The 14,995-nt window shown below is 39.3% G+C and overlaps 1 protein-coding gene across 4 annotated transcripts in view; it reads left to right on the forward strand.

Moving 5' to 3' along the window:
* The first annotated feature begins 4,676 nt into the window (after positions 1-4,676).
* The window catches only part of BRD10 (bromodomain containing 10), a 50,927-nt gene continuing 40,608 nt past the window's right edge, over positions 4,677-14,995 (forward strand). For 3 of the 4 annotated variants that reach the window (XR_011678920.1, XR_011678921.1, XM_071425065.1), the window contains exons 1-3: positions 4,802-5,731; positions 7,974-8,174; positions 11,174-12,603. Coding sequence is in view for 2 of the 4 variants with exons in the window: in XM_071425065.1 (XP_071281166.1) it covers positions 4,995-5,731; positions 7,974-8,174; positions 11,174-12,603 (2,368 nt within the window). In the remaining 2 variants the exon portion in view is untranslated. The other variant, XM_071425066.1, reaches the window with a different exon arrangement.

A 14,995-nucleotide genomic window follows, 5' to 3' on the forward strand; every position in this document is an offset into this window, starting at 1 on the left:
AGAACTATTTGAATGTGCTCAATTGCTTTATTCTTTCTCTAGTTCTAAAAAGACATCATGACAGAAATTTGGATCATATAATTTTATGTTAATTTAAAAAATACTTAGTCATGGTCTTTGTTGGAGAATGGATTTTTTATGCATTGTAACACATCATAAAATTTTAATTCTTCTTGAAGTTGCTAAGAATTACTTATTTTAAGGAGAACTGTACTTTTTCAGTACTACATGGTGCAGAAGCTTGAATGCAAAACAGCTTACAGCTCTGAGGACTCAAAAAAGGAGGAAAGTCTCTAAAGTGCAGAATTCAAAGACAGTTTAATTGTTTTCTGTCTGTTTGTATTCTAATTGTCAATGATGGTATCTCTGGTGCTAGAAAGTAGCACCGTATCCCTAAAAGGGAGAAAGATGCAATTAAAGGTGGTGGAACATGAGAGAGGATGAAAAAGATCAGCAGAATAACTCAGCTGAAACATTTCAGAGATTGATTATTTTCTTCACACTTCATACCCCCTGTTTCTTTGCCAAGAATTTTGTGCATCTCATAAAAGGAAACTTCAGGTGGCAGACCTGCAAACGGAAAGGACATTGTTAGCATTTTCTGGAATTTGGTGTTCATTTTATTTACCATTACTTTATGTCAGCAGAAGGAACATGTAGCTACTTGAGCATGCAGTTTGAATGGCTCCAGTAGCAATGTTAATCCACTCACCTCACAGAAGAGTTCAAGGACCCTTAATGTGGGCTATATTCTATGTCACCATGGAGGTCATCAGGAGCAGAAACCTGCACTTTCTACCCCTGGCTTTAATGTATGAAATAGAAGAAGCAGAATGAAGGAAAATGGGAGCCACTCAGTCACTATTTATGACACTGCTAGAAGAAGAAGTACATTATACACTGAGTGAAAGTGTATTATATAAAAAAAAGATTTTTTTTCTGACTTGTGAAGTGTAACCTAAAGTTGAAGGTGGAAGGTACTTTTTAATCCCCCTTTACTACTCCTGAAGCAGGGAATGTGATTTCAAGGTACAAGAATTCAGGCCTTCACAGTCAATTTTACTTATCTTCCTAAGTATTCTAGCATTCTGTCCTGCTGCTACAGAAACCATCCTTCTTTTTTCATTCTACATCCTGTCACAGGCAGCTCTGACCTGTTAGAAAACAACCCTTCAGTGCCCTAACATGAACATTATAATTCTGCCAGTCTAAACAATTCTTTGAGGTAATATCTTTTACAAAAATGCTATAGATCTCTTGTCTGTAAGATAGAAAACTACTAGAGGGCCTTTGGATTTAAGAACTTTAGACTAAAATATTCTTTTTGTATATATTTTACACATTTTTTGAGAGTTGTATATAAATCTCTGAAAATGCACATATAAAATCTTGGTAAGTGTTAAAAATGGCCACAAGTAACTCAGGGATTTAAACCAGCTGAGGTTTGCTTAGCTATTCATCATCTTAGTCTATACAGTATTTGTAACTTCTTTGTAGTTTGATAACACTGATTTCAGATTGAAAGCAAATGTAAAGACAAAGTATCTGGTTAGGGCATATGATAAAAACTTATACTCAAATCAAAGTTTAGGAAGAGACTAATTATTTACATCATCATTGTGTCTCTGTAGAAGTCATGGATGCTTTCATGGTCAGGCTGTGATACTCTCTTTACTTTACATCCCCTGAATGTGACCTCCATGACATGCTGATGCTCTGTCACTCAAAATTTACATCAGACGTGAAGGATACTGGTCATCTCTGACAGTTGTCTCTTTTTCTTTGCTAGATCATCCTATCCTTTGCGAACCGTATATGGAAGATTACTCTTTCCCAAGCATATCTCACATTTCTTTCTCATGGTGTATGCTTATCCACTTGACATTTGCACTGTTCTGTACACACCTAAGACACTGTGGGTAATATTATAATGACAAAATTTCTTGCTGTCTTTGTGATAATATCAAGGCAGAGGTGCTCACTTGGTGTAATATTCTTTGAAATTATCATGCATATCCAAACTTACATGATTAAAATGCATGCAAATCTCTATCACACCATTTTGCAAAAATTGTATATCCAATTCAGATGTATGGACAGAAACTGTAAGAATATTTATCAGCTCTATTTATTCTTTGAAAACTTTTGAGTTTTTTTTTAATTGTTGGGGGGGGTTGGGAGGGGTTTTGGGTTTTTTTTTTTTGTTTGTTGGTTTGTTTTTTGTCTTTTTGTTTTTTGGCTTTTTGGTTGTTTTTTGGTTTTGGTTGCTTTTTTGGTTTTTTTTTTTTTAATGATATGTGAGTCATAGCTCCTATTAACACTGAATATATAAAACGAAACTCCATTATTACAACTTTTCCAAAATGTTTGCTTCTGCGTCAGCAGTTCTACCCTGGTACATTGGTTACCTCAGATTTAAGGCAGGAATCACACATGGCATTTATTGAACAGTGCACTCGTGTGGCAAGGCTTGGGAAGTACATAGATAATCTATCACAGAACTTCTTGAATGAAATGTATTTTTCTTATTACATAAGAAAATACAAAAAAGTTCTTATAGATTGATACAATGATGTTTTGCACTCTAATCCTTTTTTAAAAATTATTTTTAGCCTACTTTGATTGCATACCTAGGAACAATATCCTCTTTCAAATACTTTGGTGATACAAGTCAGAGCTCCCAATAAAGGATATTATCTTGTTTTGTCATATGCGGGCCATTCTTCACTGAAATTTAATTTCAGAGTGTTGACTCAATATCTTAATTTCTTTCATCACCATAAATTTCAATTTTTGACAGGAGATCTGAATATAGCTGAGATGTTATCACACCAAAATCTCTGAACACATTTTGTGGCTACTCAGCCTATGAATTTTATGCAGAATTATGACTACAAGTTCTTATATTCTTAAAGCAAGGCCACATATATAGCAAGAAGCAAAAATGTCTATTAAGTTACTGGGTATTGTTGCAGAGAGTATAAATGAGCCAGGACATGAGTGCTACAAGCCAGATATCCAACAAGCACAAAACTTCTTAAAGAGCTGCAGCCTCATCTAGTTTTATTTAATTTACACTAGAAATTCCCACTGTTACTTGAATGGTTGCTTTCCTCAGTTATGTTTTTCGTACAGTTGATTTAACCTCCACACATGTTGCTGGAATCCTTCCACCACTTGCCCCTCAGATGATGATTCTCCACTTTCAGCTTGGAGTGGGACTTAGACAAGAAGAACACTATTCCTGAGATCAGTTATTAAAGAAAACACAACACAGCATTCCCTCTGTTTTGCAACAGGACATATTGGTCCTTATGGTCCCAGTACAAGAAAGGGATTCAGACTCTGCGAAGTATCATTTCAAATGCAATTTCTTAGAGTTAATATTATAAGGAAAGTGAGAACGGTTATCTTACAGCATTTCAGATTCCACAAACCATAAGCAGCACAGCACCAAATGGATCTGTAATGAGGGTGCATCATGAAGACTCTGTCTGTGGAAAGGCTATCCCATGATGGTCATTCAAGGTATAAGAGGATTTCCTTTAAAAATCCCAACTTTATTAATCCTTTCTACTGTCAGAGAGAATGTTTGCATAAGGATTTCTGGCTGCAGTTTTAGATAGAGGCAAGTTATAGAGATGCCACTACAGTGTGGGAGCTGCCCATGGCTCTCTAACAGAGTACTGCTTGATTTTATCCTGTGGGCATGCGATACACACAGCAGAACACAGACCTGAAGGCCATCCTGTATGTTGCTACACTTGGGTTAGCTATTGCATGGATCACTACAGTCTTAACGCACAATGATCCTTCCAAGCAAGCCCACCTTCATGCAGTGTGGAGGCATTTATTCCTATTAAGGGAACACCATTATGAGCAACGTCTGTCTCTGGAGTGATTTCTGAAGAACAAGAATGCCATTACAGAAGTAGAGGCAGAAGTAGAGAAGTAGAGTCCTGCTCCCTTACATTCATTCTCTTCCCCTCTATTCCCATCAGCAGGGTGCCCTCAGCTTTTCATACAGTTCGGAATGTGAAGAGGACTAAACCAAAGACACGCACAGAGGTGTGTCTCCAAGTGCTTTGCAGTGCTGTGCAAACCATTACAACTGTGGGGCTCCCTGGGGTCCCTTAGGATCTCTTACAGGGGTGAGCAGGACTGCAGGAAACGTGAGGGCACACGTGAGAGCACTACAAGTGCACTCCAGGCTAGGACAGCGTCGTTAGTAGCAGCCTCCCCTCACAACGCACCAGCTCCTAAGGCAAGTCGGGCAGAACCGAGTGTAGAACTGAGTGCTTTTGTGAGCTGCTACCTCGCTTCGGCGGCTGAACGCTTGTGGCACACCTCTGACGGGAGACAACAGACCCGTTAGGTGGCAGTTTTCTCTCAGCCGCCGCAGCACGGCAGCAGCACTCTGCGGGGCCCGGCCGCGCCACCGGTGCCGCCCGCGCCGGGGGGAGGTGCCAGGACCAGCCCCGCCCCGCCCCTGAGGGGTTCGCTGCGAGGCTCCGCCCCCGCCCCCCCGAGGGTGTTCGCTGCGAGGCTCCGCCGCCGCCCCCCCGAGGGTGTTCGCTGCGAGGCTCCGCCCCCGCCCCCCCGAGGGTGTTCGCTGCGAGGCTCCGCCGCCGCCGCGAGGCCCCGCCCAGCCCCGCGCGCAGCAGCGGCCGCCCCTGAGTCGCGCCGCCGGCTCCGAGTGGGCGCCCTCTGATGACGTCACATCCCACCCGGCGCCCGCCACCACCGCAGGCGTACCGCCACGGGCCGGGCGCGCGCATGCGCGCTGGGGTGAGACGGTCCGCGTCCTTTCCCCGTCGTGGGGGGGGGTACCCGTGCCCCCACCCTCCCCTCTGCTCGCGCTGCCGCGCGCGCCGCCCGTTACCCGACGGACGCCGCGCGGGGCCGGCACGCGCCGCCTGCCCGTCGGGAGCGCGCGCGCGGCGCGGAGGGAGGTCCCGGCCAGGCCGGCGAGAACGGCGCACGCGGGGGGCGGGATGCGCCGGTGCTGCCGGCGGCGGGGGGGGGAGAAGGGGGCGGGCCCCGAGGGCGAGGGCGCTGTCCCCGGGCGGGCGGGGCCGCGCGCTAGCCCAGCCGGTGCCTCTCCCCCGGCGGCCGCGTCCCGCCCCCCGGACCGGCGGGGCACTGAGCGGTGTCTGTTTGCGCAGGTGAGCCCGGTGCGGATGCGGCGGCCGAGCGAGGCGCAGCGCCGCGGTCCCCTGCAGGTGCCGGAAAACGAGCCTGGGGCGGGAGACATGGAATCCGACGGAGACCTCCCGGCGGATCGGCCCTCGGCCCCTCAGAGTGGGATGGAGGAGCCTGAGAAGGAGGCAGATGATGAGGGAGGGAACACTGCCCTGCAGCAGAGCCTGAATCCCGAGCTGCAGCAGGGGTACCGCATCCTGCGCGAGTTCCTGCTGGAGAAGTACCGGCCTCTGACGGCGCCGTTCCTGAAGCCCCTCGCGGATCAGGCATTTTTGGGGGAAGAAGGCTCTGGCTCCCTCTTGGGCCGTAAGAGCAGCCAGTCCTTGCAGCAGATGCCCGCTGGAATATGGCTATTGAAAATGGAAGAGAAATTTTCCAGTGGGCAGTACACAGGGATAGCAGACTTCGTGTGTGACTTCCGGCTGATGCTGGAGACTTGCTATCGGCTGCACGGTGTGGATCACTGGCTCTCCAAACAGGCCCAGAAGCTGGAGATGATGCTGGAACAGAAGTTGGCGCTGCTATCCCGGTAGGTGTAGGAAACTATAGGGGCCGTGCAGCGTGTTCTTTACATAAAGTAGAACAGGAGGGTGTGTTTCTTTAAATTCCGTTAAAGGAAAACAAGCGTCGAACAAAACCGCCCAACAGAAAGAACCCTGGAACTTTCAGTACTTTGATGAAGATTAACGTTTCCTGCTGGGAGCTATTCAAATCTTAATTCAAAATGCTTTGGAATTCCAAACCTCAAAATGCCAAATAGAGCACAGCATTTCCTGACTAAGATTTTCCTTCTGAAAGAAGCCTTTTGTGAGCATGGAGGAACACTTGTCAAGACGTCAAATGCTTCTTTCTTTATTTTATTTTGTCGCAAAACTGCGTAAACTCTGTATGAATATTTAGCAATATTTAGCAATAATTTGAAATTGTTATTTTTACAATCTGTGAAATTTTTACCGCCCTTAAAATACGTAGGAATAAAATACTAAGCCGAAGTTACCTGCTTTGAAATGGTAATCATAATCATAAAATGAGAGACAATGCTTGCCATAGTATAGTCTTAAATGGCAAAATGGAAATCGCGGTAAGTTGAAATGTAAGTCCCGGGCAGGGACTGCTTTCTTAGCAGCCAAAGCAGCTGAAACACAGAAAGCTCTCGAGATATATGGTAGAAAGCGCAATTTTAATCACAACTGAAGTACATGCTTTCTCTTGAACTGGTCATAGTTTAGTCATTATCAGAAAACCATGGTGGCCTCTTACAGTGAAAAGCCCACTGGTCTTCTGAATAACATAGTATCTGGATGTAAAAAAAAACAAGAGGTGTTTTTGGTGAAGGATGAAGGTAAAGAAGGAACAGTGTTGGGAAATATGTAAAGCTCTGTGTGTCCATCAGCATTATGTTTGCTAGTGACATACATTGTGAACTGTGAGCTGGTAAGAACGTTGTTCGTGTAGGAAGGACACTTCAGGAAAGTGGTGCAGAAGTCACCTGAAAGCAGAGTGAATGTATTCAGTGCTGCTGTAGCAACAGTATATTTGAAACTGTTTCTGTGTAACGGCAGTTTTGGGACAGTCTGATGGTAGAAAGGAAGGAGCTGAACGTAGTGGGGCATGAATGTTCCTAGTTTGCTAAAGTAAAACCTGATTTTAAAAAAGAATAAATTCCTGGCTTAATAGAGTTACAGCTGGCAGATAAATAACCAAATACAACTTGGAAGATTTTGTGTTGTCAAATAGCAATATAGGTATTTACTAAAAAATAAATTCAATTGCTTTTGTCTTTCTTCCATTTAATGGACAGTCTTTTTCAGATAAATATTAGGAAATATTGAACTGCCTAAAGATAATCTTGCCTCAGTATATAGTGAGTTTGTCTTGTATTAACTCTTCAGAGATTTGTAAAGATTTTTTCATTATGTCTATGTGCACTAGCTTAATAAAAGTTTCTAGGACCTGTAAGTATGAAGGATTACAGAACCTAGAAGTCTCAAAGTTCTTTTACAATTTTTAATTAGAAAAATTTGTTTGAAGTGTTTAACATAATTTTATTTGTAAAATGAAATTGAAGAGCTACTTCTTGCAACAGTCGTTCTTATGTTATTACAGAGTAGTGTTTAGGTCAATGATCCCCTTCAAGTGATTCAATGGAATCAATTAATAGTGGTTGTATAATTCCTGAATACTACAAGCCACAGAAAATTACCTTAGAATGGCGGTTCCTGTTGAATGGAGGTTGGATTTTTCTCCTCTGTCCCTCAAATGTTTTCACAGGTTGTGAAAAACTCATACAAGTTTTAATGGAGTCTTTTGAAACAACATAAGAAAAAATGTAACTTTGCAGACAAATTTGTAGTGTTTTGTCTTTCAATTTTTGGAGTTTAAAATAGGAAGAAACTGGTGTTTAACGTATGCTTCCCCAGCCTAAACCAACTAATAGATCCCCAAACCCTTCCCCTAATAGACCCACCACCCTGCCCCCTATTTTTAGGTATCTGCTAAAAAGGATACTTTCTTATCATAGGTTTTGTGGAAGTCTTTTCTTTCCAAATACTTGTGGACTAAGAGAATTCCATCTCCAAATAATATTTGGTAACTTGTGGTAAATATGCAGTTTTAACTGGTGTGAAAACATAGGTCATATTAATGTGTTTGGTTTAAAATTTTATAAAGGAATTTTCAAAATGGAAAAAATAACTGCTTTTATCTGAGTAAGCATGGTGCCACTGGTACAGAAGTTCATAGTTGTGAATTGGCTTGCTTTTTTCTCCTAGGCATTTAAGAGAGAAAACATCATTAGCTGTAACATCTAGAGGATGCTATGGGCAGGAGGATGAAAAAACAACAGCGTGCATTTCTACAAGACGACGTTCCACACCTCGCAATTTAGTAGGTTTGTCAACAGGCATGTTTGAGTCTGTGATGGTTCAGGTTCTAAGACAAGAGGAGCAACTGAGAGCAAAAGAGGAAAAGAGGTAATAAGAAAAATTATTTAGTTTTAGTTTTAAATAGTTGTCTTCCTAGTTTTCTAAAGAGGCTAGCTCCTTATGGCTTTTTCAGGTAAATAAATGTGGCGCTCTTGTGGTCTCAAGTTCATGGCTTCAATACAGTGCATCCACAAAGCAAATTTAGTACCACTTCCTTGAAAAATTGCTGAGGTCATTTAAGTTTTGAATTAAATTATAGCTGCTCTTATTTTAGTGTAGCAAAACTTCTAATATTAACTGAAAGCATCCACAGTAATTTCCTGCTAGTGCATTATGGTTTATGATATGTATCCTTGGACAGTTTTTCATGCAATAATTAGATAAAAAACTACCAGAATGCTTAACTACGGTCTAATTCCATGATTTTGTCACTGCTTCTCTCACTGATAGCCAGAAGCAAATCATGTCTGCCAGTTCCTCTGCTGTTACCTCACTGATGTAGCATTTCAGCTTGTCAGTTAGGTAATAATTTTAGATTGTTCATGTAAATAACTCTGAGATTTTGTGGTCTTCCTAAATTTAAGAGCTAAATAATTCCAGCCAGTCTTTAATGTTAATATGTTTTACTTTGAGGAAAATGAAGCTTTGAAGTTTGTTTATTTTAACAGTAATTTGTGTGACTGGGTCTAAACATGGCTCACAATGGTAAGACAGTATTTGCTTCAGGAAGCAAAATATTTCTAGCTTTTTCCAAAGTTTACAGCTTTGTAGACTTTTCCCCATATGTGACCAGTTCACTTTTAATTTTGCAGGTTGTCTTCATTTTCAGCAGATTTGAAGCTATGTGGCTGACTTAGCTGTTAGACAGTACTTTTCTCTGTAGAACTTTCTTCTAATCCACTAATCTTCTGATCACACTTTGCCAAAAAAAATCAAAGATCACTAGGGTTATTGTTTCTTTGGTAAAATTCTCTTAATTTTTGCTCAACTCTGTGTTCTAGAGCTTGATAACAATGTTTTGATAAAGGGTATTTTGATTGGATTTTAATTTATTGCTAGAGTCTGTAGAACAGTTTACCAAACAAGATAAAAATTATGCTTTCATACACCTCTTTTAAGTACATTGCTGCAAAACCGTACTAATTAACTGTTAAGTCCATGTATCTGGATATACTCAAAAGTCCCAGATCCTGGACAAAAGATGGTTGATTCTACAGAATGTTCCACAATAACAGAAAAAACCCACAACTGGCTTGCCTCTTTACACCCTAAAATTTTGAACTGTACCACTTATTAAGTAAAAAAAAAATCTGTCAATAGATAGCTGGTTTAATATTTCTTTGAATCTATTGACCTCTCCAAGTAATTTTGCTTCAAATTTCTTATCTCAGTTTTGTTTCTTAATTGTGCCATGTTTTTAAAGTAATTTGGACCTCTCTGTACCAATGGTTTCTCAGCTCACCAAAAATATTCTGGAAGTACCTTTTCTGAGCACTTTCATGAAAAGGGCTTGGCAATTGGAAGGCCTATAGAGTCAGTTGCATATTTCCAGTGAGGATCACATTTTACAGTATGTACAAATTTTCAAAGTGGTGCACATATAAATGCACATACTTTCAACACTATTTTTATTTGAAAATGTATTGCAAGTTTCTAAACTTTTGGCTTATCGCTAAAGTATATATTAATGTTATTAAGAAGAGAAAATGGTTATTCTGCTACTTTTTTTGTTTTCTTTAGAAATCTAATACACTGAGGTTGGCACAGAAGGGGTACTTTCTAAACAGTGTGGAAGACTGCAGCCTTGGGTGTTTTAGTTGGAGAGCACAGTGCTGGTGAATGAGTTGTATTTGGATAGGCAGCATCTGCTCTTCACCCAACTTTAAAATGAGTTATCAGGAACATAAAAAAAGGGCTCAATTTCTCGCTACCTAGTGGGCGACTCAAAGTACTTGTAGCTGTGATTTATGCTTGTAGCCATAATTCATCTTAGTTTAGAATGTCTAAGAGTTGCATACTTTCAGTCCCAGAAAAGTAAGACTGCAAATGCAAGGGCCTTTCTATAAAACTTAGCCTCATATCTAAAGAAATTGCCTGTTGAAGTCCAAGTTTATATATAATTCTTTGCTTTAGATATTTAGATACTTTCATAAGACACAGACATTTTATGGTAAGACTTAAATAAAAATAAAATTAAATTTAAAATACTCAAACATATGAATAAATATCTTCATGTATATTGTATAGAAATAAAAATAAAATAAAAATTAAATTATGTAGGCAGTTCTGTGTCTTTCATCTCTGAAAACATGATCCTCAGATAGGTTTCAGACATGTTCATTAAAACATTTAAATAACTGAATTCTGGCTACAAGTTAGTAATTTAATTAAGGAAATTGTGGAATAAAGTTTGCTTATATAGTCAATTTTGCTTTTTATGAGGGTGTTAGCATGGAATTAACTGGATCCAATGAAAAATATGGAGTATCTTGGCTTATTTTAGAATAAGGTGTAATATTGTTAATCTGTATGTAACTTCCTATTTTATTTTTGAAAGTAAGTTTGTAAAAGCAAGTTATTGTTAACTAAAACAGTTCTCTGTGTCTTGTCATTAAGAGTTCCAGTGTCTGACCTTTTACCTGTGAATCAACACCTAAGTAGGTTAGATGTGGTAATTGGGAAAACAAAATAAAATCTAGTCATTGTCTCCTCTCCCCACCAAGAAATCTGTTGCAAGTAAGAAGGAATTTGCTGGTAATATGTGTTGGCTGCCTTAAATAACAGAGGAAATTATCAGAAGAGTAGGGAGTTATGTTGGGACTTTGTTTAAAACTAGTGGTAATAGAAAAAAATGACAGTAATTTCCCATTTTGGTTGATGCATTCTGCACTGCAAAGTAAGACAAACTGAAGTAAAACTTCAGTATTACTGTGCTCTTTTTAACTTCAAGATAAGTATGTTTGACATGCTGTAGTTCTGGTTTTTTTCCTCTCTCATTTCTTTTTGTTCACCTACTATCTGAATTTTCATGAAATTTCTTTTAATAGGCAGAGAGATCAAGAAAGAAAAGAAGCAGAAGAAGCTAGTCAGAAAGAAATAGAAGAATGGGAAAAATCACTTTTAGCTCAAGCAGCCCCTACAAGGATGGAGACAATGTGGGAGATTCCAGCTATTGGTCATTTTCTTTGCTTGGCCCAACAGATTTTAAATTTACCTGAAATAGTATTCTATGAATTGGAACGTTGTCTTCTGATGCCTCAGTGTAATGTTTTTTTATCTAAAATAATGACTTCTTTGTTAAGTCCTCCTCATCGCAGACCTACATTACATCGCAGGCCTACATTTTCCTACAGGACTTGGGAGGCAGCACTCAGAAAGAAAGTGCAACACTGGTATACTGTTGTGGGGCAGACTGACAATCCTAATGCTGCTGCAGAAAAACTTGGATTGTGTCCCCAGTTCTTCAAAGTTCTCGGAGAAGTTAATCCCTTGGAGGAAAAACCATTTCATGAGCTACCATTCTATCAAAAAGTATGGCTGCTAAAAGGTCTTTGTGATTTCGTATATGAAACACAAAAGGATGTTCAGGATGCGGTGCTAGGTCAGCCTATCCATGAATGCAGAGAAGTAATTCTTGGTTATGACTGCTTGGAAAATGCATATGTTCACTTTCCACAGTTCTGTGGTGCAGATGTTCGAATTTACAAACAAAAACCTTTTCAGGCTCCTGAATTCCCATCTCTTCCCATCAAAGTTAAAAAAGTGCCACGTATTAAATTGGAAAGAGTAAAACATGAATATGTAAGCAAAAGCAATGGGGAGGTCAGTTCTGCTGGGAGAGAGCTGCTGTGTCATTCCAAGACAGAAGGAGAGAAAAGTATGGACATTGTTATCTGTCCAGAAAAAAAACCATGTTTAGGTGGCTTCAGAGTCACTACAGAGGAAATGAAGGTTGACTGTGAAATAAAAGTCTCAAGAGTTTGTGACATCAAAAAATCTGGTTGTTATAAAGAGAACTTCAGGAATTTGATTACTTCAGGAGAGATTGAGGATATGGGTGGTCATCCTAGCTCAGAAGAAATAACAGATGTGGAGAATGGACAAGGTTGCGCTGAAATGTCCAGAATAAGACCTGAGCTGAGTCCATTCCAGGGGAACACACTGAAAGCTTGCCAAATGCATGTCAACGGCACTTATAATGAAAACCAAGGCAGAAATTACCATGAATCTGCTGAAGAAACGGTGCTAGAGACCTTACTGCAAAATAAGAAGAAACTAAATAAGATGCTAGCAAAAAAGAAGAAAAAGAAAAAAAAGAAGTTGAAGGATATTCTAAATGAAAATCTACAGAGAAAACTTGATGACTTGCAAAGAAAGCGTGAGATTCATCTTCATCCATTCAAATCTTATAAGTCTGAGATCCAGAACAAGTTGTTTTTAATTAAAAAGAAAGCAAAACATAAGAAGCACAAGTCTGGTAAGTTGGCATTTTTACTTATAGTATAAATTAGGAGGATACAGATGTTTTTTAAAGTTGTTTTCTAGTTGATAAGTCTTTATTTTGTGAAAAAGGAGAGTCTTATTGCATTAGACAATTCGGATATTAACTTTAGAGTCAAAGTTACCTACCTGATAACACAAGCATATAAAACATTGTTTGATCAAACTGTGATTCATTTGCAGAATGTATCTTTAGAGAACAAAATTCATTGCAAGAGTTAATTTGTTGCAAAAAATATTTAGGACAATAAATGTAGCTGACTGGTTAGCGTCAGAGAGTGTCACTTGAAGGCATTTTATGGTATCTTCTATTATAGCAATTGTGGAAATGTTTTTCCATTTTCTGGTTTATATTATCTTATCCAAATTATGAAAAATCACAGAGTATTTACATGAGATGATGAATCTAAAGTCATTCATAGTGAAACTGTGCACCAGACAGTACTGCTTTGACTGTGGGCCTGGGTCCAACAATCAGAATGCATCAGCATCAGAATTTATGCTGATGACATTTTTATTACAGAATTGGGCAGCATCTGGTTAAGTGTTTCAGGTAAGTGATACACAATCCAGATTTCAGTTAACTCACTGGAAAAGAGTTTCAAAGGTATTTGCAAACTGTAAAGGTACAAAAACCTTAAGTTCAAATTGTTCAGGTAGCTGTAGTATTTTTGATATCACGTGAAGCAACGTAAAAGCTTTATCCTTTTGAGTCCTGAGCTAAGCTATCTGTGCTAGATTTTAGCAGATTCTTTCCAACATTATATTTTTTGAAGTGACAGGGTGCTTTTCAGAGCAGTGTAGACTGAGATAAATATTGGATTTCATCTGAAAAGCAGAAAGCCAAAACCAAGAATCTGAGTGACAAAAAAATGTCTTCTAAAGATTAAGAAACTAGCCAAGGTCTGATGACTGTGCATGTAGCTAGAAGTCAAAAGTTAAAGCTAAGAAATTTAAAGCTAAGTAATATTTAGATCCTAAATATTTGCACATAACAGCCAAAGAACTGTCTTACTATTTAAATCACAAATTCCTCCTTCCAAAATATTCCTCTGCCCACATCTAAACAGAAGTTTCAAGAGTTGCAGTTGAAGTTCATATATGTAGTATTCAGGGAAACTAATGTATTTTACATTTGCATTTGTAAATTAGCTCTCCTAATGTGTCACTGTTTTCAGTCTTCTTAAAACCAAGCAAACTGAATAACAACCCAAATGGCAAACAAGGACTCTAGTTTGGAGAAGTGTGTCCTTTATCTCCTGGTATGTTGATGCATTTCCCATCTTATTTTGACTGCTTCTTCATTTGACCTTGCTGGAGAAAATTTTGCAATAACGTTACAGCATTGCAAGAAAGCGCTTTTCTTCCTATGGTTGTTAAATCTCCATTGGTCCTATGCTGCTAGGCTGAAATGGATAGGATTGGATCCAATTCGTTACAATAACTTGTTTTATAATGTTTCCTAATGTTAAGGGCTAAGTAGTATTTCCTAAAGACTGTCTGAAATTAAACCTTCTGTTTAAAGGTTCCCTTACAATATAGAGCAGAAAAAGTGGTTTAGTAAAGCTTGTACTGAGTCCCCAAAGACACCTGACTTAAATCTGATCTAGTCATAATAACTCTTTACAATGTTCTTTAAAAGAAAGTAGAAGAGAACATCAGGAATGTAAGAGTGAGTACTTTTCAACAAAATTATTTTTTCCTGCTATTGGTTCGCTTAGGCAGCTAAATGTAACTGAGCCACAGTTTGTGTTTCTATTGAGATGATTTGCATATTCCTGACTTGCTGTGGCAGTGGTACCCATAGTGAATATAGACTGGTCATGCAGTTTTTCCATCTGAAAACTTCACAGAAATATTGTGAGCAGAACTTAGTGGAGAATACAGCTATGTTAAGACCTTTACCATAGTGACAGCGTTTTCTTACAATTTATGAAAAGGTGTGACCACTGTACTGAATCTATGTTTTTGAACCAAGGTGATGATTATTATTGTGGCAGTGTTCTGTGACAGAATTATTGACAGAGTAGTACTGAATGTTATGGAAAGATAGTCAGACCAGTTCTGTAAACAAATGCATGCTATGTATTAATTCTTAAATGTTATTTTCTTACTGGAGTTCGATAAGTTTCAGTGCAAGGCACGCTGCAAGAGCATGAGAATCCTACAATTGCATGTTTGAAACAGGGATTGGATGAAATTCAAAACAACTGTAGGGTTGAGAAAATAGAAGGGACCAGAGGCTGCTTGAAATAACTGTCACGTGCCTGATGCAGAGGTTGTAGTAAATGTAAATTGAATCTCTTTTTATTCCAGTTGGTCTAGAAAACACCAATACAGCACACAATTTTAGAAGAACCTTGGATGTA

This window comes from Agelaius tricolor, unplaced genomic scaffold, assembly GCF_023055355.1.
Source record: "Agelaius tricolor isolate 1412-34295 unplaced genomic scaffold, bAgeTri1.0.p SCAF_4, whole genome shotgun sequence".
Classification (NCBI taxonomy): domain Eukaryota; kingdom Metazoa; phylum Chordata; class Aves; order Passeriformes; family Icteridae; genus Agelaius; species Agelaius tricolor.